The sequence below is a fragment of the Enhydra lutris genome, unplaced genomic scaffold, assembly GCF_002288905.1.
Source record: "Enhydra lutris kenyoni isolate GAN:26980312 unplaced genomic scaffold, ASM228890v2 scaffoldscaffold85, whole genome shotgun sequence".
Taxonomy (NCBI): Eukaryota; Metazoa; Chordata; class Mammalia; order Carnivora; family Mustelidae; genus Enhydra; species Enhydra lutris.
The window spans coordinates 5,912,175-5,938,140 of record NW_019154169.1 but is presented as its reverse complement, the minus strand read 5'-3'; the positions used below and the strand labels follow the sequence as shown (position 1 = coordinate 5,938,140).

General features: G+C 38.6%; 1 protein-coding gene and 1 pseudogene across 2 annotated transcripts in view; one reads left to right on the top strand and one right to left on the bottom strand.

The window, feature by feature from the left end:
- The window catches only part of LOC111161452, a 637,630-nt pseudogene that overhangs the window by 131,767 nt on the left and 479,897 nt on the right, over positions 1 to 25,966 (top strand). The window contains exons 9-10 of the transcript XR_002641531.1: positions 2,900 to 2,968; positions 3,047 to 3,985. The product of XR_002641531.1 is annotated as a zinc finger protein 208-like (transcript). The remainder of the gene's footprint in view (positions 1 to 2,899; positions 2,969 to 3,046; positions 3,986 to 25,966) is intronic.
- Positions 1 to 25,966, bottom strand: part of LOC111161451 — a 678,116-nt gene that overhangs the window by 354,626 nt on the left and 297,524 nt on the right. The window contains 1 exon segment of the mRNA XM_022525111.1: positions 22,868 to 23,974. Within this exon segment, the coding sequence (XP_022380819.1) occupies positions 22,868 to 23,974 (1,107 nt within the window).

Genomic DNA, 25,966 nt, shown 5'->3' with positions numbered 1-25,966 from the left:
ATAACTAAAATCTTTAAAAATATATTTTTTTGAAACAGTGGTATAAGGCTTAGTTGAATAAAGCCGGATACATAACTTTTAGAGTCAGCATTGTTTTGGTTGTATAAAAAGGATGCTACAAAATACTTGGAATGAAATAAAAGGTAACAATGAATAACCTAGGAAGTAGCTAGGGTCAAGAAGTATGCTGATTTAAGGACTGATTTAAATCCCTAATCACTGATAACCCTGCAGGTTTTCTTTTTTAGAAAACTGGCCTGTACAATGGCTGGAGAAATGAGGGTCTTTGGGGCAGATGGTTATAGGTAAGGGTCTGCTGTGAGAGAATATTAGGAGCTGAATATTACCAATATTAGTAATATTACTAATATTACTAATAGAATTATTACCAGACTGTTAAGTCTTTTCAGATCTTGGCAAAGGATACAAAGCTGGAAGGAGCAGTAGTAGGATCTAGGTGGTATGGTAAAATGCTATAGAAGGTAGAAGAACCTATTCATTGAAGGCCCTGAGGAGAGAAGTAGCGGGTGGGTGTCCTGGTCGACCTGAATGGAGGTCCACATCATGCAGGCCCTTCTCAACCATGCCTAGGACTTTGGATTTTTTTCCTTAAGGACACTTGGCAGCCATTGAAGGTTTTAAACAAGAGGAAAAGATGATCGGATTTCTAAGACCTCTCTCTGGCTGTCCTGTACAGATTGAATCAGAGGATTCATGAGTGAAAATGGTGTAACTTGCTAGGAAGAAGCCTGTTTGGGAAGTCCAGGTGATTTCGCCTTGTGCTAGAATGAGACCATGGAGTAGGGAAAGCAGAGAGACTCAAGGTCAATTTAGGGGAATGATTCTGTAGCTCTGAAGAGTGCGCAGGAAGGGAGCAACGGGAGCATCCTTGATGAATGTTACTTTTTGATTTGCGCATTCCTTTAAGGTCCAAATTTATGATTTGAATCCATGCTTTTTATAGCTTTCCTTTTCTACCAGATTGTTTTTCCAGAATATTTGAAATAATAGCATCTTCTGACATCTCTCTGGAACTTCCCATACAGCATAAAATACCAACACCATTTTACCAATCATTATATAGACCTTGCTTCTCCCTCTCCTGCTCCCCCTGCTTGTGCTCACTCTCTCTCTCTCTCTCTCTCTCTCTCTCGTGTGCCAAATAAATAAAATCTATTTATTTATTTTTTTTTTTTTTTAGATTTTATTTGTTTATTTGACAGAAACACAATGAGAGAGGGAACTCTCTCTCAAGGAACAAGGAACTCTCTCTCAAGGAACAAGCAGGGGAAGTGGGAGAGGGAGAAGCAGGCTTCCCGCTGATCAGGGAGCCCGATGTGGGGCTCGATCTCAGGACACTAGGATCATGATGCTTAACGACTGAGCCACCCAGGTGCCCGAAATCAATAAAATCTTTAAAAAATAATGTTGGAGAAATAGATAAAATGATACATGATAAGTGCACTGCTAAAAAATACAGTAAGTAGAGTAATAAGGGGTGTGTTTCGTAAAGAGTGGCCTCATGTTTGAGTAGAGGTTAGAATGAAGTACTAAGCTATATGGATCTCTTAGGGAAGAGGCAGAGATTCTGAAGGAGAAATGTGCTTCACAAGTTTGAAGAACATCCAGTTGGTTAAAGAGCTGGAGCAGAGTCAGCTGAAGGGAGGAGATTGGCAGTAAGGTCAGAAAGAGGGTAGTGTGAGACAAATTCAGGGACGATTTTATAGACCACATAGGGACTTCGACTTTTACTCTGCGAAAGAGGGAAATCCAGTGGAGACTTTGAGGCAGACAAAAGGCTTAATCTAACTTAACAAGAACACTCTTGCCACTGTGTTAGGTATGGGATATTAGGAGGACAGCAGGGAAAGTAGAGAGACCTGTTAAGAAAGTGTGTTAACCTTGGTGAGAGATGGCTTTGGACAAGGTGGTAGAGATACTGGTAGAGAGAAGTAGTCAAGATCTGGATATATTTTGAAGCTAGAGATGAGAAGACTTGCTGTTACATGTAATTCATGTCTTCCTCTAGATTCTCATTTCGTTGGTCTTAGGTGGTTCCTGGACATCGTATTTGTAATGTTCCTCAGCTGATTCTGATTTTCACCAGAGGTGAAGAACTACTTCCTTCACAAGTTCCCCTCATATACTTTATTCTCTTCTCCCCTGACCCTTGACCGTGGGCTCCCCCACTCCCCCAATCCCCCACCAAACTTCAGTGCTGTGTTAAGAGTTATTTAAATTGGGGCGCCTGGGTGGCTCAGTGGGTTAAAGCCTCTGCCTTCAGCCCAGGTCATGTTCCCAGGGTCCTGGGATCGAGCCCCGCATCGGGCTGTCTGCTCAGCAGGGAGCCTGTTTCCTCCTCTCTCTCTCTGCCTGACTCTCCGTCTACTTGTGATATCTCTCTCTGTCAAATGAATAAATAAAATCTTTAAAAAAAAAAAAAAGAGTTATTTAAATTATTCACTATGTTTAGTTTGTCATTTCTACCTTAGAACTTCCCTTCTCCTGCCACATGAAAATACCTCCTATTTTCTCTCTTGTTATCTTACAGATTGGGAGTCCAGAAGAGAAACCAAGAATTTATTTCCAAAGGAGCACAGTTATGAAATTAAATCATTGCACCTGGAGATAAAAAGACTCACAAGCTCCGACCTTGAGTTCACTAGGTTTGGAAATAACAGAGAAATCAAATGCCACTTGGAGAAACAACAGGAGGGACATTTCAGACAACCTGTTATAACCTCTGAGGAAAGGTCCACTTCCACTCAGAACGCAGTTCAGAGAGTGCCTCAGACAGTTCATACCAGAGTGAAAACCTACGAATGCAAGGGATGTAAGGAAACTTCCAGGTGCCAGTCACACCATATTCAACATGAAAGAAATAATAATAAGGAAAAAGACTCTAAATGTGGAGAATGTGGGAAAGCCTTTAATAGTAAGTCAGACTTGATTAAGCATCAGAGAATTCATGAAAGCAAAAAAAGTAAAGAAAATAAGAAATGTGCTGTTATCCATGGCTCTGAAACAACTAAACCTCAGAGCATTAATACTAGTGAGAAACCTTATAAATGTAAGGAATGTGGGAAAGCCTTTCATTCTAACTCACAACTTAGTAAACATCAAAAGATCCACATAGGTGAGAAACCCTATAAATGTAAGGAGTGTGGGAAGGCCTTTCCATCTACCTCACAACTTAGTTTACATCAGAGAATTCATACTGATGAGAAATACTATGAATGTAAGGAATGTGGGAAAGCCTTTACCCGTCCCTCACATCTTCTTCGACATCAGAGAATCCATACTGGTGAGAAACCCCATAAATGTAAGGAATGTGGGAAAGCTTTCCGTTACGACACACAACTTAGTCTTCATCAGATAATTCATACTGGTGAGAGACGCTATGAATGTAAGGAGTGTGGAAAGGTATATAGTTGTGCCTCACAACTGAGTCTACATCAAAGAATTCATACTGGTGAGAAACCTCATAAATGTAAGGAATGTGGGAAAGCTTTTATCTCTGATTCCCATCTTATTCGACATCAGAGCGTTCATACTGGTGAGAAACCATATAAATGTAAAGAATGTGGGAAGGCCTTTCGTCGTGGCTCGGAACTTACTCGACATCAGAGAGCTCACACTGGTGAGAAACCCTATAAATGTAAGGAATGTAAAATGGCCTTTACCTGTAGCACAGAACTTATTCGACATCAAAAAGTTCACACTGGTGAGAGACCTCATAAATGTAAGGAATGTGGGAAGGCCTTTATTCGAAAGTCAGAACTTACTCATCACGAGAGAAGTCATAGTGGTGAAAAGCCCTATAAGTGTAAGGAATGTGAAAAAGCCTTTGGTCGTGGCTCAGAACTTAATCGACACCTGAAAATTCATACTGGTGAGAAACCTTACAAATGCAAGCAATGTGGGAAGGCCTTTATTCGTGGTTCACACCTTAGTAAACATCAAAGAATTCACACAGGAAAGAGGAGTGAATGAAGTTATGTGGGAAGGCTCAAAATTTTATGGACATCTGCAAAGTCAAACTAGTAAAACACAAAACCCCCTGTGATTTTAAGGAATGTGGGATAGCCTTTGAAAATAACTTAATATCGGAGCTTACACTGTGGATCAGGGCCTTTATTTGAGGGCCATAATTTATTTGACATGTGTTAATGTTGATATACTTTACAAATGTTAGGGATTGGGAGGGTTCTCTTTATGTTTCAAAATTTATTAGATATCAAGGTTCAATTGATATTAAAGTGAAAAAACTCCTTGAATGTAAGGAAAGGGGGAAGTCTTTGGAAGACAGTTAATGTGTCAGAGACTGTCATACCAACGATTTGCAACATCAGGGTCATTTGGCCTGGGGGAAATCAAGAGGATTTATAATACAAATATCATAAATATAGGAGACCAATTTGCTTTAGCTAACAAATTACTCATCTCACTTCATACTTGAGGAAGACTGCAGTAATGTTAAAAATGCAGCTGATTCTTCCATCCCGCTCAGATCTTAAATATTTGCAAGCTTGTCCTCTAAAATTAACTTAAACTGAGGCAGAGTGGTAAAGGATTTAAGCAATACTCAGTCTTTTACTTGCCTTTTAGGGCAAATTACTTAACTAGATCTAAACTTTCTCAGTTATAAATTAATAATGTTAGCACCATCTTATCAGTATTATAAGATTAAATAATTACATTATATCCCATAGAATACTGTATGGCTCATATTGAAAGTGAGTTAAATAGCTGCTTCTATTTATTTTCATATTTGTGGATAGAGATCATATGAGAGGAAGGCTTTTATGTGTACCATGACTATGGGAACATCTTATATCATCTTTTGAATGTCAGGTAATTCCTTCTGGAGAATAATTGAAAACTGGACTTTTTGTTCACCTTGCCCTCTTGCCTCACTAGGGGAAAGGAAATCAAGGCAAGTTACAATTTGGAGTGAATGACAACTCCATGTTGAAAGTTGTAGGATGCAACAGAGCTATCCTTAGGAAAATTAACTTCTTTTAATATGTGTAGAAAATATGGACAGTTAACGGCCACAATTCATTGTCAGTGCACTGTACTTGGTGTACAGGCTGTTCTAATAGGTTCCCTGGAAACACTTGTTGAAATCTGAGGAATGAGAGAGTGAATGAATAAGCAGTCCGCTCTAGTGTGTAGAAAAGCTCTAACCAGTTAAGAGCAAAGCCAAAAACAAAGCAACAACAACAACAAACCTTGAAAACTTCCTGAAATGGGAGGGGAAAACCCTCAAGCATCATGAATGAGAGGAAATGTAACTACAAAAAAGGAGTTTTAAAGAAAAAAGGCAATGTTGTTGTGGCAGACACTGTTGGTTGCCTATCCGTTGTTGTTAGCCATTCTCCCTTTGCCAGGACTGTCTGCTGCTCATCTAAAGTCTAGGTCTTGCTCTCCTAGTTTGGTTTGCATCTGGGCATATATGTAACAGTCCTAGCCATACAAGAGCTGAGCAAAATTCTGCAAGTAGGCTTCAGGTTAAATTTTCTTGCCCAACAAAATAGGAGGAAATAGTCCTCTTATATACAGGATGCATGTCTGTCTGTCTGTGTGATACCAGCATTGTGGCCATTTTGCTACCGGAGGGGTGAAAGGCTGAGATTGATATGCAGGATAGATTGGAATTACCTGCATCCTTGACATTGTTGAACTGAGGAAACGATGCAGAGCTGCTCTGCCCCTGAGTTTTGAGTAAAATAACAAACTTCATGCATATCTGTTTTAAGTTTATACTCAATTTTTTATGATAGACCTGAGTCCTGGGGAAAAAAAGTATGTGTGTGTGTGTGTGTGTGTGTGTGTACACCTTTAATTTAGTAAGATGAGGAAATGTTTATATTCAGCTTTTTATACTATATCTGAAAATGTGGAAGAGCATTAAATATTTTTTAAACGGGTACATATATGTTCTACTTTGCTTCAGTAAGACATGGGAAATGGTTTTTGTTTTCTCTTTACATTTAGCATTGTATTGTGTGTGTTTATATTCAGCTCTTTAAAGCATGGCTGAAATCTTGAAAGAGTATTTTTCTGAATAAAGTAAGAACCAACTAAAAAAAAACTGATTAAAGAGGTATACGTGATTCCTCTACTATCAGCATATCTAACAGATAAAATCTAAGTTTCCAAGATACAGTCACAGCTATGAGGCTAGCGTAACCCTATAAAGAAACTTGGAAAAGGACAACATCCAAATCAAATCAGCTCTAAAAATAATCTACTGTACTTACGGTATATGATTATTCCAATTAAAATAGGAAATCAAATCTAGCAGCCTATTGAAGAAAGTAGTGTTTTTGTTTGTTTTTGTCTTGTTTGGAATAAAATGGTTCATGACCTGTCCAATTGTTTTTTTTTTTTTTTTTTTTAAATTTTTTTTTTTTTTTTTTCAAATTACAAACAGGGGAAGAGGGAGGGAAAGAGAGAGGAGGAAGCAGGCTCCCCGAGAGAGCAGAGAGCCCGATGCGGGGCTCGATCCCAGGACTCTGAGATCATGACCTGAGCCGAAGGCAGCGGCTTAACCCACTGAGCCACCCAGGCGCCCTGTCCAATTGTTTTTTAATGTAACACATAAAGGTAGTATTTACACATTGAAAACTAGACCCTAAAATTATGATTTCCCACAGAAAGTAGCAAATGAGAAACTGTTACAGCGTATATATATTCAACTGCTGTGAAGTCACTGCAGTTATCCATTTAATCCTACCTCATGGGCTGCAGACATATTTGGAATAATCACCATCCAGTGTATTCCATGGTAGCCTCACACTTCAGAAAATGATACATACTTCAAATAAGTTTAATGTAAACATGTATTATGTGGTACATTAAATCAGTCATAGAGAATGTCAGCCCATTGGAGGACAATTACAATAAAAATGCAAGCATTTTTAATTTATTTTTTTAAAGGTTTTATTTATTTATTTGACAGAGAGAGATCATAAGTAGGCAGAGAGAGAGGAGGAAGCAGGCTCTCTGCTGAGCAGAGAACCCGATGGGGGGCTCGATTCCAGGACCCTGAGATCATGACCTGAGCTGAAGGCAGAGGCTTAACCCACTGAGCCACCCAGGTGCCCCTAATTTTTATTTTTTTAAGTAGGCTCTATGCCCAACGTGGGGCTTGAACTCAAGATGCTGAGATCAGGAGTCACATGCTCTACAGATGGAGCCAGGCAGGTGCCCCTAAGCATTTTTTTAAAGGTGGGAAGTGATTGCTAAATTTTATCTGCACTGGCATAATTATTTCATAAGTCTCTTCTTGAAAGTTTTGTATACTGTTCTAAGCGGACAAGTTATGCCCATAGAAGGTACTGAAGGATTATAAAGGTAGGCAAAATTAGGCATGATCATGGTACTGGTTTCATTATAACTTCTAATATTTTTTTTCAGTCATAACAATGTTAGATGATTTTCTTTCAGTTTTTGTCCATGTATACATATTTCTGTTTTCAAGACTTAAAAGTTGTATTCTAATTTTATAGAACATATTTTACCAAAAAAAAGGGGTATATTGAAAAGATTTTTAAAAAACCTGTTGGGGTGCTTGACTGACTCAGTCTGAAGGTCATGCAACTTTTTTTTTTCTATTTGAGAGTGAGAACAAGCAAGAGCCATGAGCAGGGGGGAGGTTCAGAGGGAGGAGAAGAAGCCAACTCCCTGCTGAGGACCCCAGGATCATGAACTGAGCTTAAGGCAGATGCTTAACCAACTGAGCCACTCAGGGAGCCCAAAGAGCATGCAATTCTTGATCTTGGTCGTGAGTTCGAGCCCCACACTGGGTGTAGGGATCATAAATGAAATTAAAAAAAAAAAAAAAAAAAGAACTACACTTATTCTCTGAATTGCCAATACCAATAGCCTTCCATACTTTCTGCCATACTCAAGAAGCATGCCCATGTTTAGAAAGTTTGTTTTGGTGGTGATGGTGGTGGTGGTGGTGGTGTATATGTGTGTGTTTAGCATGGTTGAAATGGGATTGCGCTTACATATTGAAGTGCAGTCACCTTTTCTCACTTGGTAACATACCATAACTGGTCTTCCTTCCAGTCAGTACCTACAGGTGTAACTTTTTAGCTTTAGACTCATTCATCATAAAGACAAAGCATAATATATGTACTTTCATACATAATATATGTACTTTCATCAGTGAACGTTCAGGTTATTTTACAGACAATTGTACAATTTTACTACTCATGTACTGTTTCATATTGATGTTTATATTTTTGCTGAGTGGGTAGATTCCCTCCAGTTGGATCCCTTGCGATACAGCATAGTATATTTCTTTTTTTTTTTTTTAAAGATTTTATTTATTTATTTGACAGAGATCACAAGTAGGCAGAGAGGCAGGCAGAGAGATAAGGAAGCGGGCTCCCTGCTGAGCAGAGAGCCCGATGTGGGGCTCGATCCTAGGACCCTGGGATCATGACCCGAGCAAAGGCAGAGGCTTTAACCCACTGAGCCACTCAGGGACCCCACAGCATAGTATCTTTCAAATGCAGTGGTTAATGCCTTATTTTCTGAAATTCGACATTAATCTAGCAATTATGTGCATTCCCAACAATGTCAACAAGGACTGAACCTTTTGTTAAATTGAAGAAAAGAGAGTGCCTTTAATTTGCATTTTCTTAATTGTCAGGTTGAGTATGTATCATGCCTAAGAGTTATTTGAATTTTATTTCTGTGAATTGCTTGTTTTTATGTATTCCCTTTGTTAAATTGGAGTAGTTTTTAAAGCAGTTTATAGAAATTTTGTTTTGTCATATACTTTGCAGTTGGTTTTCTTAGTCTAGCATGTATTTTCTGCCTTTTCTAATGACAAAAGAAATCAACAGACCTGTTTCTGTGAAGGGCTGGATAGTAAATATTTTAGGCTTTGTGGTCTTAGAGTCTCTACTCTGCCTTTGTAATGTGAAAACATACATAAACCAGTGGTCCTCAACCAGGAGTAATTTTGCCTTTCCTCCTCCTAACCCCAGGAGACATTGGGCAGTGTCCAGAAACATTTTTGGTTGTCACTTTGAGGGAGAGGGCTGCTGGCATCTAGTAGATAAAGCCAGAGATGCTCTGAGCACCCTGCAAAGCACAGTATAGCCCCTCCCAACAGAATTATGTGGTCCAAAATGTCATTAAGTGCTGACGTTGAGAAATCCTGAGTGTAAGAAAATGGGCATGGCTGTGTTCCAATAAAAAAAAGCAATTTACACAGGGGCACCTGGGTGGCTCAGTGGGTTAAGCCTCTGCCTTCAGCTCAGGTCATGGTCTCAGGGTCCTGGGATTGAGCCTGCTTCCCCCCGCCCCCTCTGCCTGCCTCTCTGCCTACTTGTGATCTATGTCTGTCAAGTAAATAAATCTTTAAAAAAAAATTTACACAAACAAGCAACAGGCCATCCCTGTTTTAAATAATTCTTTCTTGCTGTTTGATATCTACTGTTTTGGTTTTGTTCCTGAATTGTCTCTTTCTCCTAATTTTTACAAATTTTCTTCTGTTTTATGCTTTTAAATTTTCTTGACTAAAAAATAATTCAGGAGAACAGTAGCACCTGTGTAACTGCTGCCTATAACTAGGCATCTAATTGTTTTTTATTAAAATTTTATAAAAGAAAGGGGTGCCTGGGTGGCTCAGTCAGTTAAGCATCCAGCTCGATTTCAGACCAGGTCATGATATCACGGTTGTGGGATTGCGCCCCACATCGGGCTTTGCACTTAGGGTAGCGTCTGTCCCTCTCCCGCTGCTCCTTCCCCTGCTTTCACGTGCTCTTTCTCTCTCAAGTAAATAAATACAATCTTTAAAAACATGTTTATAAAAGAAGCAAATCATTGCAGAAATAGGTAAAGCCTTCTCTTACCCCTTCAGTCCTGTTCTCCCTGTGTCTGCAGAGGCAATAAATGCAAGTAGTATCTATAATGTACACACATGGTACATATGACTATAGATTTTTTTGAAGATTTTATTTATTTGACAGATCACAAGTAGGCAAAGAGGCAGGCAAATAGAGATGGGGAAGCAGGCTCCCCGCTGAGCAGAGAACCCAACGTGGGGCTCGATCCCAGGACCCTGAGATCCTGACCTAAGCTGAAGGCAGAGGCTTAACCCTCTGAGCCACCCAGGTGCCCCAGATTTCTAAGTAACGCAAAATAGTAATAGATCTCTCTAATTTTTCTTTTTTTTTTATAAGTCTGATTTTTTTTCAAGATTTTATTTTATTTTATTTGACAGATAGAGATCACAAGTAGGCAGAGAGGCAGGCAGAGAGAGAGAGAGGAGGAAGCAGGCTCCCTGCCGAGCAGAGAGCCTTATGCGGGGCTCGATCCCAGGATCCTGGGATCATGACCTGAGCCGAAGGCAGAGGCTTTAATCCACTGAGCCACCCAGGCGCCCCAGATCTCTCTAATTTTTCTAATTGACAATATGTAGTATCTAAAACTATTGAAAAATATCTTTTTTTATGTGCTGTGTTTTATATGTCTTTTTATTCATGAAATAGAGAAAAACAAATCGCAAGTAAGAATCTATTTTCTTTATTTTTGAGAGAGCACATGCACACACTGGGTGGGGGAGGGGCAGAGTGAGGGGGAGAGGGTGAACCCCAACCAGGCTCCATGCCTGATGTGGAACCTGACTTGGGGCTTCAATCCTACAACCCTGAGATAATGGCCTGAGCTGAAATCAAGAGCTGGATCCTTAACTGACTGAGTCACCCAAGTTCCCTCCTTCTATGTATTTTCAACAGCAAGGAATTTACTAAAAGATATTTTGTAAATGGAAGAATTTTTTTCCTTTTATCTAAAGGAAACCAATGCAAATCATGTTCCTAAAGATGTTCACTTTAACTTACTTAAATAGTAGAACATTTGAAAACCTAAAATTTTCACTTATAAAATTATGGAAAATCATCATTGTATCATAGTGTGGTAATTATTTTACCACAGCACCAGGTAAGAAAAAACTAAAATTTTAGTACTGTAAATGTCTGACATTTATGAAGGTGGCCGCAAATTAGAAAGTGACAAAAGGTTGTAATAGTTTAGTTGCAATATGATTGATTTCTCCTTTTTAATATTTCTTTGTAAGTTTTATACTCTTTTAAAGGATGTACTATTCTGTGGTTGGGAATGAAGAAATGAAAACAAACTTAGGTAAGAGAAAAATGTAATTCTTTTTTTTTTTAGTATAAAGGTAAGTTGGGTCATTTTATATTGGTTCTTAACATATTAGTACACATGTACTAAGGCAAAAGGGCTTTCTCTCCCCATCTACCACTCTCACATAAATGCAATGACCCAGGACTTTACTATTTTAATCACAGGGCAGTTCAGCCCTTTCCAAAGAGATGTGCTCATCTGATTACATTGCAGTTTATTCCCTACTCCCACCCCAACTCCCACTCCTTGTCTTTCATTCAGTTATATGAGAAGAATCCAGGAAAAATTCAAGATAATGCCTTACTCCAATGGAAGAGGTAAGCTAATGAATGAAATTGAACCAAACTGAAACTGTTAAAGGGGCACCTCACTGGCTCAGTCGGTAGAGGATGCAACTCTCGAACTTGGGGTTGTAAGTTAAAGCCCCACACTGGGTGTACAGGTTACTTAAAAATACAATCCTTAGGGGCGCCTGGGTGGCTCAGTCATTAAGTGTCTGCCTTCCGCTCAGGTCATGATTCCAGGGTCCTGGAATCCAGGTCCCCCACATCGGGCTTCCTACTTGGCGGGAAGCCTGCTTCTCCCTCTACCACTCCCCCTTACTTGTGTTCACTCTTTCTCTTTTTTTCTTTTTTTTTTTTTTTAAGATTTTTTTTTTAATTTATTTGACAGACAGATCACAAGTAGGCAGAGAGGCAGGCAGAGAGAGAGAGGAGGAGGAGGCAGGCTCCCTGCTGAGCAGAGAGCCCCATGCGGGACTCGATCCCAGGACCCTGAGATCATGACCTGAGCTGAAGGCAGAGGCTTTAACCACTGAGCCACCCAGGCGCCCCTGTGTTCCCGCCCTCGCTGTGTCTCTCTCTGTCAAAGAAAGAAATAAAAACTTAAAAAAAAAAAAATAATACAATTTTTGTTTTTAAAAAGTAACACTATAAGAGAAATAATTGACGTGACAGGCCATATTAAAATTTTAAGTGACAACATAGAAAACTGGGTGGATACTATAATTACATTGATTTTCACCTCTCAGTTATTTATACATTTACCTCTTTTGTTTCCAGTTTTTGGCTATTGTAAATGTGTAATATATTCTTTTAAAATTGAAATACAGCTGACATCTGTATAATACATTGTTCGTGGAATTAAGGAGATTCCTGAGATGACTCATTGATCCCTTATGAATACAAAAAAAAAATGATCACCTGTGCTAATTTACCTATTTAGTATAACGGGTTTTGCTTTCATTTCTAAACCATTACTGCACTCATTCCAGGGTAGGGGGATCTTTAGAGTTCATATAGAACTCACACATGAAGACACATTATATTAAGGGAATTGTTGAATTTTTAGAGAATAAAGGACTGACTCTTCAGCCTGAAATAATCTGTTAATGACTTACAGCAAAAATGAAAAGTAATTAGTCGTTCCCTCCTTTCACTGATTGAACTAAAGGACACTGTCACGGGTGATCTTAAGGCTTTAAGTGAAAAAGGAACATCTTCCTTAGTGTTAAATCTAAATTAGCTTGTGGTCAGTTCAAAACTTTCTTCCCCCAAAACATGAACCCTAAAAAACACCCTGCTTATTTATCTTCATGCTAACATTTTTGAGGTTTTTTATAGTAAAATGTGTGTCTTCCAGCCAAGTACCACTAGGAACATTCCTTGTAGTCAGACAAGTTGGGTTTACTGCTAATTGCAGCAAAGGGGACATACAATATTGGGTTTGTGGTTATTGATTTAGAGAAGGTTTAAGGAAGTGGAGCTTTGGGGGCGCCTGGGTGGCTCAGTGGGTTAAAGCCTCTGCCTTTGGCTCAGGTCAAGATCTCAGGGTCCTGGGATCGAGCCCCACATCGGGCTCTCTGCTTGGCATGGAGCCTGCTTCCTCTTCTCTGCCTGCTTCTCTGCCTACTTGTGATCTCCATCTGTCAAATAAATAAATAAAATCTTAAAAAAAAAAAAAAAAGGAAGTGGAGCTTTGTTCTGGATTGGATGTTGTCAGGAATCAGGGCAATTCTTTAACTGCATATCTTAATTAATTTTATCCATAAGGAGGGAAGACTAAAGGAAGGCTAAAATTGTAATTGGTAAAGAAGTAGCAGTCATTGATAGTATCCAGGGGTGTTTAGCATTTTGTGGCTTGAATAATGTTCATGTTTTATCTGTATTTAGATATGATTACAGGGTGACCTTGTTCTTGTCTTGATCCACCAGGATCACAGAGTTGCCTACCTGCTGCTGATGTTATGTGAACTTAAAACAAGATCTTGTTGACAGTACCAGGCTAGTTCTTACATGTCAGCAGCAGCTTCTCTCTTTCTCAACTATATAAAGAGCATAAATCTTTTTTCCCCCAAAGATTTTATTTGAGAGAGAAAGAGAAAGAGAGATAGTGTGCATGAGCAGGGGGAGGGGCAGAGGGAGAGAAACCCAAGCAGACTCCACGCTGAGCACAGAACCCCACATGGGGCTCTCTCTCAGGACCCTGAGATCATGACCTGAACCAAAACCAAGAGTTGGACGCTGAACCAACTGAACCACCCATGCACCCAAAAAGCATAAATCTTAAGTGCACAGCTTGATGTCATTTTATCAACTTTATTGATTTAATTTATATATAATAAATTACACTTAGTCTACAGTTGAATTTTAAAAGGTGATACCTCTGTAACTACCATGACAAGTAAGATGCAGAATATTTCCATCGCTTGAGAGAGTTCCTCATGGCCCTTTATAGAGGTTAACTATAACCTCTCCCACCACACCTGGTCCCAGACAACCAATGATCTGTTTCAGTCACCGTAGATTATCTTGTATTTTCTGGAATTTTGCAAAAAGGAATCATACAGTACTTATTCATTTGTGTATGGCTCTTTCACTTAGAGTGCTTCGGGCATATGGTTTTCTTTTGGGTATATTCCCAGGAGTGGAATTCCTCAGTTAGTCATTATATTTGTATTTTACCCTATTAGAAACTGCTAAACTGTCTTCAACAGAGGTCATTTTGTTTTACATTCCCACAAACAATATTGGATAGTCCTGGTTACTCTATATTCTCACCGACACTTCATACTGTCAATCTTTTTTTCCCTCCCCCACCCTCAGCCTGTACTGTCAATCTTTCTAGTTTTAGCTATTCTCTTGCTTAGTTGCAGGGTCTCATTGTGGTTTGTTGTTGTTGTTTTTTTAATAGGCTACATGCCCAATATGGGGCTTGAACTCATGACCCTGAGATCAAGTTGGATGCAATACTGACTGAGCCAGGTGCTCACTGTGCCTTTTTATTTTTTAAAGATTTATTTATTTGAGAGATAGAGATAGCATGTGCATGCATGATTGGGGGAAGGGGCAGAGGGAGAGAATCCTCAAGCAGACTCCAGACAGAGCCTGACATGGTGCTGGTTCTCACGACCCATGAAATCAGGACCCGAGGTGAAACCAAGAGTCAGACGCTTAGCTGACTAAGCCACCCTGGCACCCCCCTCATTGTGTTTTAAATGGCATTTCCATGATAACTAATGATGTTGAGCATCCTTTTGTGTGCATTTATTGGCCACTCTTGTATCTACTGTTTGAAATATCTAATAAGACTGAAGGTTTTTGTTGCGTGTCAGTACTTACCTCAAAAAAGCAAATGGGGGGGCTCCTGGATGGCTCAGCAGGTTAAAGCCTCTGCCTTCGGCTCAGGTCATGATCCTGGGGTCCTGGGATTGAGTCCCGCATCAGGTTCTCTGCTCGGCAGGGAGCCTGCTTCCACCTCTCTCTCTCTGCCTGCCTCTCTGCCTACTTGTGATCTCTGCCTGTCAAATAAATAAATAAAATCTTAAAAAAAAAAACACATAGGGCCTAGAGGATGAGGTTATGAATGTATTGGTTATAGCAGAGAAATCATGAGTAGCATTGGGATACCAAAGAAGTAGAAGTCTGAAGGACAATACACCTGAATAATGGAAAGCTAGAAGAACTTATTGTTTTAAAAAATATGACCTATGGGGCGCCTGGGTGGCTCAGTGGGTTAAGCCTCTGCCTTCGGCTTGGGGCCTGATCCCGGGTTCCTGGGATCGCCCCACATTGGGCTCTCTGCTCAGCGGGGAGCCTGCTTCCTCCTCTGCCTCTCTGCCTACTGTGATCTCTCTCTCTGTTAAATAAATAAATAAAATCTTTAAAAAAAAAATATGACCTATAAGACAAAGTTCTTAGAGAGGAGGGACATCTTTTCCATGGGTAAGATTTGACCTTAAGACTTGCTTCAATAGAGACCTACACAAAACTTAGGGAATTGATGAGAATCAATTAAAAAGAAGCCTGTTGGGGAAGGTATGTGCTATGGTGAGTGCTACGAAGTGTGTAAACCTGGCGATTCACAGACCTGTACCCCTGGGGCTAATAATACATTATATGTTAATAAAAAATTTTTTTAAAAATGTGAACATATACTGAAAAAGAAGCCTGAATATAGAATTATTTAATGAATAGGCACTTCCACATTACTGGTTTTCATATCCCTTTGAATATGTCTTTATGAAAATCTCTTGCTCCTCCCACTTCAGGTGAAATATATTTCACCTGATATAAGTGGATATAAGAAGATAACCACCAAAATACCCTGGGATATGTAGTTTGTAGCATAGCAAATAGGAAGTCCGGCTTAAATTGTGTGTGCATCAGTGTGGTCATGTGTGCACCAAAATCCAGGATCATGGCTTAGATCTGAAGTGAGCACTGGATAATAAGACGATCAAATTTAGAGAGCAAGCTGGGGCACTGCCATATGAAACAACAATATGGCATATAAGTAATAATACATATATGCATTAATATGAAAAGGATTTATTTGAAATTAAATATTATTGTCCTACTTTTGTCATGTCCACACTATCATTTAAACAAAACTAGAACAGTAGCAATTAGTAATAATTATTTGTAGGACTAAATAAAAATAAAATATAAATGTTCTTATGCAGTTTTTTTCTGTTCTCTGATTCAGCAATTTAACTGCTTTGAAATTTAAATTTTGTAGTCCATATTACTGTGTACATATGTATATATTATACATATGTACACAGTACATAATAATATATATACATATGTATATTATACATATGTATAAGTAATCACTGTAACCATTGTGTGGCTTGAACTCAAAACCCAGAGATCGAGTTACATGCTCTACTGATTGAGCCATCCAGGTGCCCCATTATTGTACATTAAGACACAAAGAAGTCAGGAGTGCCTGGGTGGCTCAGTCAGCTAAGCGTCTGACTCTTGGTTTCAGCTCATGATCTTGGGGTCATGAGATTTAGCCCCACATTGGGCTTCACAATCAGCATGGAATCTCCTTGAGATCCTCTCTCTCCCTTTGCCCCTCACCCCCACACTCTCTCAAATAAATAAAAAGACACGATGTCATACTTTTTGAAAGGAGAATGGGAGTGCCTGGATGGCTCAGTGGGTTAAGCCTCTGCCTTTGGCTCAGGTCATGATCCCAGCATCTTGGGATCAAGCCCCATATTGGGCTCCCTGCTCAGCAGGAAGCCTGCTTCTCCCTCTCCCACTACCTCTGCTTGTATTCCCTCTCTCACTGTGTCTCTCTCTGTCAAATAAATGAACAAAATCTTAAAAAAAAAAATGGAAATATAATAGAACCAATTGAGCATATATTACCTATATACAAGAAAAATTAAGGACATGTTTCCTTCTATCCTTTGGTGTAACAGGTTATTTTTACTCATCTTCTTTTCCAATAATACTTCTGGACTAAGACATCATTTTTCATGTATATTGGTAAAAAGGAATATAGGCAAAACAAAATTCCCTTTGACTTGTAGCTCTGCTCTCATCAAGCCCACATTCCAGATTCTTGGTGTCAGCCCAATGCGATGATATCAAATACTCTCTCAACAAAAGCATTTGAGCATTGAACATATAGGATTTTATTCACAACAAGAGCATGTTTTTAGACTTGTAGATGATCTCTGGGACCCTGGAATGTCCTACTTGGTAGGAGTATTTTTTTTTTAAGATTTTATTTATTTATTTGACAGAGATCACAAGTAGACAGAGAGGCAGGCAGAGAGAGAGGGAAGCAGGCTCCCTGCTGAGCAGAGAGCCCAATGCGGGACTCAATCCCAGGACCCTGAGATCATGACCGGAGCCGAAGGCAGCGGCTTAACCCACTGAGCCACCCAGGCACCCCTCAGTAGGAGTATTTTTGTTTGATTGGGAGCTTTGGCCACCAGCTCGTCTAGACTGTCTATAGAGTTATGAAGGGGGCTTTAGGACACACCATTACCAGCTGTGACCTCTGGAGGAACTGGAGACTAAAGGTAAGAGTTTGAACCTTCAGAAGGAGCTGGAGACTAAAGATCAGCCTCATTGGAAGAATGTAATTGAGCCCCAGGAATAACTCTGGCAACCAAAGCCTCAGACAAGCTTTCCTGCGGGAATTATCCCGTCATAACCAAGAAGAAGTATCGACATTCCTGACTCCATGGGTAGAGGATGACTGGAAGCTCCACAGTTTGCCCTATGGATCTCTTCTTTAGCTGATTCTAATTTGTATCTTTTTGCTGTAAAAATAATCACCGGTGCACTGTTTTCCTGAGTTGGGAGTTGTTCTACTATTCTACTGAATTACGGAAACTTAAGAGTGGTCAGAGGAACCCCTGAATTTGACAAAAGATTTGTATTACTCATCACATCAGCAAATTAAATAGGGGAAAAACATGATGTTCACACCAATGGACGACAAAATGACTTCTGACAAAAATCTAGCAGGCATTAAGAAAAACAGGGACAGAATGAAAACGGTTATGTATAACAAAGACTATTTAAATCAAGAGGCATTACACTAAATGTTTAAATAGATACATGATTTCCATCAAAAATGGAAAAAATGAGAGAAATGTATCCCCACCAATACTCAACCTTATTCTGATAATACCAGCTACTGCTATGAGAAATGTATATAAAATATAAATATTGAGGGAACCTTTTTCTACTTGGAAATGCCATGACCACATGGCAGAAAATTTAACACTAGAAATAAAAAGAGTAAGATTATCTGTAAGGTTAAAAAAAAAAAAAAGACAACTATATCTAAATTTAAAATGTTAGCAAAACAATAAATGCCCTTAGTTATAACTTGTCACCTTGAGAAAAAATAACTCCAATATTTATAAATGTGTAGTACCTGGAATATTTTACAAATCATGACCAACCAATGAGATACACCCCCCAAAACAGAGAAAATACATGAATAAAAAAAGCACTGTTAAGAGAAACATGACTGGCCAATAAACACATATGAAAAAGATGTTCTAGTCACTTATAATCAGGGAAATATTGAAACTAATAACAGAAGCAGAAAAATCTGGATGCTCATTTCAGGGATTAGAGGGATTCAAAACTGGTGCAATGATGGAGCAACCATCTGGCAACATGTAAAGCAGAGTATGTAGAGACTTCTAGATATGCACCTTAGAGTCTTCAAATAAATCAGAAAATACAAAAAATAATTTCAATATAGCATTTTTATTACAGTGAAAAATCGTTTATGTCCTAATTACTATTTAACAGAATATTTAAGCATGTTTAATATGTACATATCAAGGACCAAACTAGAATCTTTCACATTCTATAGAAAAGCACTAACCCTCAAGATCCAAGCAGGAAGCTTTCAGAATATGACGTGAGCTTCAAAGAAAAATGCCCTTTCCTCACCCCAATGCTAACACACTCACCATAATGTCTGAAATGATGTTCTTGAAGACCTCCATTGTGGTAATGGAAGCATCTATCAAAGTGGTTCACATTCTAAAGATGGTAAGAGATACTGGGTATGAGAATTCCACAATGAAGTAAGTTCGAGATACACTGTGTTAAATAAAAATCTCTTTACTGAGGTGCCTGGGTGGCTCAGTGGGTTAAAGCCTCTGCCTTCGGCTCAGGTCATGGTCTCAGGGTCCTGGGATCGCCCCTGTGCTCAGCAGGAAGCCTGCTTCCCCTGCCTCTCTGCCTGCTTGTGATCTCTGTCAAATAAATAAATAAAATCTTAAAAAAAAAATCTCTTTACTGTATCTTTTGACAAGTTGATGATGTGTACTTGGATTTTCCCACAACCAAATGCTTTGCTGCATTTACACATTTCCCCGAGAAATCTTTCTTTCCCCCAAATATCATCAAGGGCTAGAATACCCCAAAACAAGTTTGTGGAGAACATTGGGTTAAGGCCTTACACTCTGTTAAACACAGCTCTTCTGGAGATATCTGAGACTTGGGAAAGGCAAACACATGGATCTATTAGTGAAGACTGATTTTGTAATTCTAAATATATCTTATTTAGAATTAAGATGAATCTTCATAAATGAAGCTGGTCTAGATTTTGCTTTGTAGGAGCTATCTTCACTTAGGTTTGTATCAGGATTATTTTAGCTGTGCAGAATTAACTGGTAGAATTTTGTGAAGGATTATCTATTTCTTAAAGCTTTTACCTGCACAACTATCAAACTTTTTCTTAAGCAGGGAGTTCATATACACACACACACATTTGCTTGTTGGGTCTATTTAAGTCAATTGTCATAAACTATTCCTACAGAAAAAAAAAGTAACCCCCTATATTTTAGGTATTGGAATACATATAGCATATATGTATCTATATAGATATAGATATTGATATATAGTATTGCATTGCAATTAAAACTTAATAATCTGTAGCTACATCATCTTTATCATGGTCAATGTTCTAAATGCATTATCTTTCATTTTCTTCTTGATTAGATTTCCCAAAATCTAATCATTATTAGTACTGGATTAAATCTACTACTGTCTAGTCCTTAATTTCTGTTTTCAGTTGAGCTTTGCTTCTCTTTTGTAGGTTTTATTCTGTTCTGTGTCTGGTTTCTTGACATTAAGTATTCACTCTCCCTTAATACATGTATTTATGTGACAGGCCCTGTTGACTGCTATGGATAAGGTGAAGATGAAGACTAGGTCCACAAATGAAACTTCCTTACAATGCATTAAGGGGGACAAATTTCTCACAGAACTTTGGTGACATCTGACAAGTTTGGATGCACACATCTCATTAACAACAATCATTTCTAAGCAGTCTATAAATTTCAGTCTTGATCTTAAACATTTTATTACTGAAACTTTCAAACACGTAAAGTAGAAATACTAGAACAATGAACTCCCCCAAAAACAAACAAACAAAAACAACAACAACAAAAAAAAACAATACAAACCACTCTGCTTCAATAATTATCAACATTTTGCCAATCTACTTCCCAGCTCCCTTTGCCAATTCTTTTTTCTTTTCCTGGAGTATTCAAATGCAAATCTGGTGTCTTACCATTTCTTAAATATATATGTATCTCTAACACATAGAACCTCTTCTCTTTTAACCACATTGATATTATCATCCCTAACAGAATTAGTATTTCTAAATATCAACTAATACTCAATGCACATCCACATTTTCCCCACTGTCTCCAAAATGTCTTTGTACATGTTGTTCAAATTAGGTCCACGCAATGCCCACATGCTGAATTTAGTTGATCGATCTCTGAAGTCTCAATCTGTAACTGTTGCTCTTCCCCTTTTCTTTTTCATGCCACTCATTAGTTGAAGAAATCAGGGTCACTTGTTTTGTAGAATTTTACACATTCTGGATCTGCTTGGCTACTTCCTTTTGGTGCCATTAACTCTGTTCCTCTATCCCCCAAATTCTCATTTTTAAAGAGTTTGATTCAAAGGTTTGCTTCCTTCAGTTCACTGTTTTGGCAGTAAGCCTTCATAGGTAGTGGTATTTCCTATTGCATTTTATCAGGATGTGGATATTATCTGATAGTCCCACTTTTATAGAGGTTAAAATTGATCAAAGGATTCGGAGGTGGTCAGCTTGATAAATCCACTGCAAAGTTCTCACTATAAAATATTTCACCCAATAGTTTTAATATCCACCAAAGATAATTTTCTGGACCCATTATTCCATTAGGGAACTAGAAAATAGTAATTTTTCTGATCCTATCATTCTTTCTGTATTTACTGATTTCTTACAAATGAAACAAAACAAAAACATTTTAATTTGAGGAGCTTTTGGTGGCCCTGAAAGTTGGTTCACATGGAAAAAGCAAAAGAAATGCTTATTTTCCCCCTTATCAATTTTCAGAATGAGTTGGTGCCCAAGCATCTTCGATTGCTGACCAAATAGTGCAGCTGTAACCAAGTAAACTATCAAACTACAAGTGGGGTCATGGCAAACGACTCAACTCCCACTGGTTGATGATGGGGCAATTTGAGCATCAAACTGTATACTGCCTGTAATGGAATGATCTTTCATATGACTTTTACATACAAACATACACACATAGGTGCACATATAAACACAATATTAAATTTCCAACGGTTAGTTTCTGCCATCTTTTTGATGTTTCTAATTAATCTTTAACAGTGGTCACATAACAGGAATTCCAAAACATTTACTTTTTGGAATTTATTACGGGAAAATAATTTCATATTTTTCTGATTCTTTAATAGTTGTACGCTTAACCTCACACTCATGAAATTTGTAAGGTTTCTTTTCAGCATGAAATGACAGATGCAGCTCAAATGATGAAATCCTCGCATTCAATATAACCTAGATTTTATCTGGAATAAATTATCTTAAGTTTAGTAAGTGCTGAGCAATGACGTGAGGCATTTCTACATTTTCTACTTCTACAGTAAATTCCTTTCATATGAACTCACTAATACTAATGATAACAACTGTAGGTAATATTTACAGAAAACATGCTATGTAGCTGCTATTTTTCCAAGCATTAACTACTTAATCCGTAAGACAATCCTATTACACAGTGTGGCAGGCTGACTCTGAAATGGTCCCTACAGCCTGGTATTCATATTCTTGTGTAATCCTCTACCTTTGAATGTGGGGTGACACAGTAACTTACTTCTAACCCGTAGAAGACAGCAAAGGTGACTAAAAGGTATTATTTTGGTGATTAGGTCACACAAGATTACTGCTTCTATGATGCTAGTAGACTACTGCACTCTTAGCTTGCACACTTAATAAGCAGTCATGTTGAAGAAGCCCATGTGGCAAGGAACTAAGGTCAGCCTTCAGCCAGCTAGAAACCAACAGCCATGTGAGATTGGAAATGGATCCCTTCCCCTGTTGAGCCTTCAGATGAGACCCCACCCCGGCTAAAACCTTTAGTTTAGCTTTTTGAGAGACCATGAAGCAGAGGACCCACCAAAGTTATGCCCAGACACCTGACCCATAGAAATTGTGAGATAATATGTATTATTTTAAGCTACTAAGTTTGTGGCAATTTATTACACAGCAATAAATAACTAATATACATAGGTACTATTATCACCATTTTACAAGTGAGCAAAATGAGGCACAGAAGTTTAAGTACCTTGTCCAATAACACACTGCTAATAAAGGAGTGAAATGGGGATAATGATAGATAAGGCTGAAGATTTTCCTACATTCATTGTATTATTCCCTCATACCAACTTGTGGAAGATAAACAATGTTTGGTGATAGAAGGCTTTTAAAGCAACATATTTTTTTCAGTAATATAAAATTTCTTATGCTTAGCTGAATCATGAAGCAAAATCCTCAAAAATGATTTAGAGATCCTATAACATAATGTACAACTGAAAGCTTTCTTGTATTAAACTCCATTATGAATTTTCTGATGTTGAGTAAGATGTGAATGTTGTCTAAAGGCCTTCTTACATTCTTTACATTTGTAGGGTTTCTCCCCAGTATGAATTCTCTGGTGTTGAGTAAGGAATGAATAAAGTCTAAAAGCCTTACCACATTCCTTACATTCATAAGGTTTCTCACCAGTATGAATACTCTGATGCTGAGTAAGTTGTGAGAGCAGTCTAAAAGGTTTCCTACATTCCTTACATTTATAAGGTTTCTCACCAGTATGAATACTCTGATGCTGGGTAAGTTGTGAGAGCAACCTAAAGGCCTTCCCACATTCTTCACATTCATAAGGTCTTTCACCAATATGAATGCTCTGATGTGAAATAAGTTGTGAGTAACTACTAAAGGTCTTCCAGCATTCCATACATTCATAGGGTTTCTCACGAGTATGGATTCTCTGATGGCGAACAAGTTGTTGCCTTAGTCTAAAAGTCTTCCCACATTCCTTACATTCATAGGGTTTCTCACCAGTATGAATACTCTGATGGACCGTAAGTTGTTGGCATATTCTAAAAGCCTTTCCACATTCCTTACATTCATAAGGTTTCTCACCAAAATGAATTTTCTGATGTACTCTAAGGTCGGGACCACATACAAAGGCCTTCCCACATTCCTTACATTCATAGAGTTTCTCAGCAGTATGAAGTCTCTGATGTCGAGTAAGATGTGTACACTGCCTAAAGGTCTTCCCACATGCCTTACATTCATAGGGTTTCTCACCAGTGTGAATTCTCTGATGTCGAGCAAGTTGCTGATGGACTCTGAAGGCCTTTCCACATTCCTTACATTCATAGGGCTTTTCACCAGTATGAAGTCTCTGATGTTGAGTAAGTTCTTGGAGCACTGTAAAGGCCTTCCCACATTCCTTACATTCATAGGGCTTCTCACCAGTATGAAGCTTGTGATGTCGAATAAGGTGTGCTCGCTGTCTAAATGCCTGCCCACATTCCTTACATTTATAAGGTTTCTCACCAGTATGAATTCTCAGGTGTTGACTAAGTGTTGAGCGACGAATAAAGGTCTTCCTACATTCCTTACATTCATATAACTTTTCTCCATTATGAACTCTCTGATATTCAGCAAGAAAATTATGCTTTTTGTAAGTGGTCATTTTTTCAGAAGTAATTTTCACTTGCCCAAAATATCCCCCTTGTGATTCCTTTTGCTCCTCACTCTTGCCTTTGCATTCCCAATCATTTCTAAAAATGGAGTCCTGAAGACTATAGCTTTTAATTCTTTCCATTATCTCCCACTGGAATGAATATATTTCATAAATGTCTTTTTCTGGAGATAAAGTATTGGTCCTGTATCTGGACTCCAAATCTGAAAGAAAACAGAAGGCAAACACACACTATATTCCTGTGACAGAAGAAAGAAAACTTCTATAGAGAAATAAAAGGCACCTAAAATAATGTCTCTTACAAGTAAATGGATTAGATATCTCTAAAATGGGCATTTCTGCTGAACCTAAAAAACCCCTTATCTTCTGCAAAATTACACACCAAAAAACTAAGAGTTTATGAAGAAAACAGGGCTGGAGAAGACCACTCAAACCTTATGCAACTTTATTGGCAGAGCCTTAACAAATATAACAATTGATATTTCAAGAGATGAGTCAAAAGGCAGTTCAGCACAGCTGAAGGCCACTTCACAGATACTAAACTGCACACACAAAAAAGTGGAAATGCTAAATTTCAGGTGCTGAGACACTCTGATGATAAAAAAAAAAAAAAAAAAAAAAGCCCTGAGCCAGCAAGGCTACCATTCCTAAGATAAGAACAGGGTAAAATGTAACCTATCTCCAGCTAGAAGCCATGCAAGGTTGATGGCATCTGCCTCTGGGAGACAGTCTTGGATGCAGACACTTATTATTCATTTTTTTTCATATAGAAGTGAAAGGGCAACCGACAATAAAGCATCAAGTTGGACACTTAGCCTTTCCTGATGAATGTTTTAAGTTTACTTCTATTCTGGCTTCATTCCAATAGGAAAATGACCTGTACTGTGTACCAAATAACTCACACATTAATATTGCTATCATTCCCTATTCCCTATCACTATTGAGCTTATTTTTATTTTTGTATTGCAGGTTATTAATTAAGGAACAGACTACTCTTACACATTAAAAAAAAAAGCAAAGGAGGGGTGCCTGGGGGGCTCAGTGGGTTAAAGCCTCTGCCTTCAGCTCGGGTCATGATCCCAAGGTCCTGGGATCGAGCCCCACATCAGGCTCTCTGCTCAGCAGGGAGCCTGCTTCCTCCTCTCTCTCTTCCTCTCTCTCTCTGCCTGCCTCTCTGCCTACTTCTGACCTCTGTCTGTCAAATAAATAAATAAAATCTTAAAAAAAAAAGCAAAGGAAACACAGAGAATGGAGTATAGGACTGGAGATAAGGTTGGTGATTACAGAAACAAATCAGTGATGAGAATCATCTGAAAGTTTCTTAAAAATATACAGAAGTATTTTTAACCGACTGAAACATAATCTATAGGATTAAGTCCTGGGCATGTTTTTGTTTTGTACTTATATACATTCTCCGGCAAATGATTCTGATGCTGATCAATATTTGAGCCTCTCCACTTAAATGTTTTTAATGATTTCTCTTTATAATTAGAATCAAATATAAATACCTGAATATAGATAATAAGCTGGTATCTGCTTATCAGTGCCTCTCTCGTTTACTCTCTCCGTTCATGCCACAAAGGTCTCTTTTCAGCTCACAAAAGGCACTAGCACTGTTCCCATTAAATAGGACCCTTCACAGGTTGTTCCTTCTTTGAGAAATCCTCTGCCTGCATGGCTGGCTTCCCTTCACCATCAGATCTCAATCAAAAATCACTTCTTCCAAAAGCCATTCCTGCTGATCCTGTTTAAAACTATGTACCATAGGGGCGCCTGGGTGGCTCGGTGGGTTAAAGCCTCTTCCTTCAGCTCAGGTCATGATCCCAGGGTCCTGGGATCGAGCCCCGCATCAGGCTCTCTGCTTAGCAGGAAGCCTGCTTCCTCCTCCCTCTCTGCCTGCTTGTGATCTCTGTCTATCAAATAAATAAATAAAATCTTTAA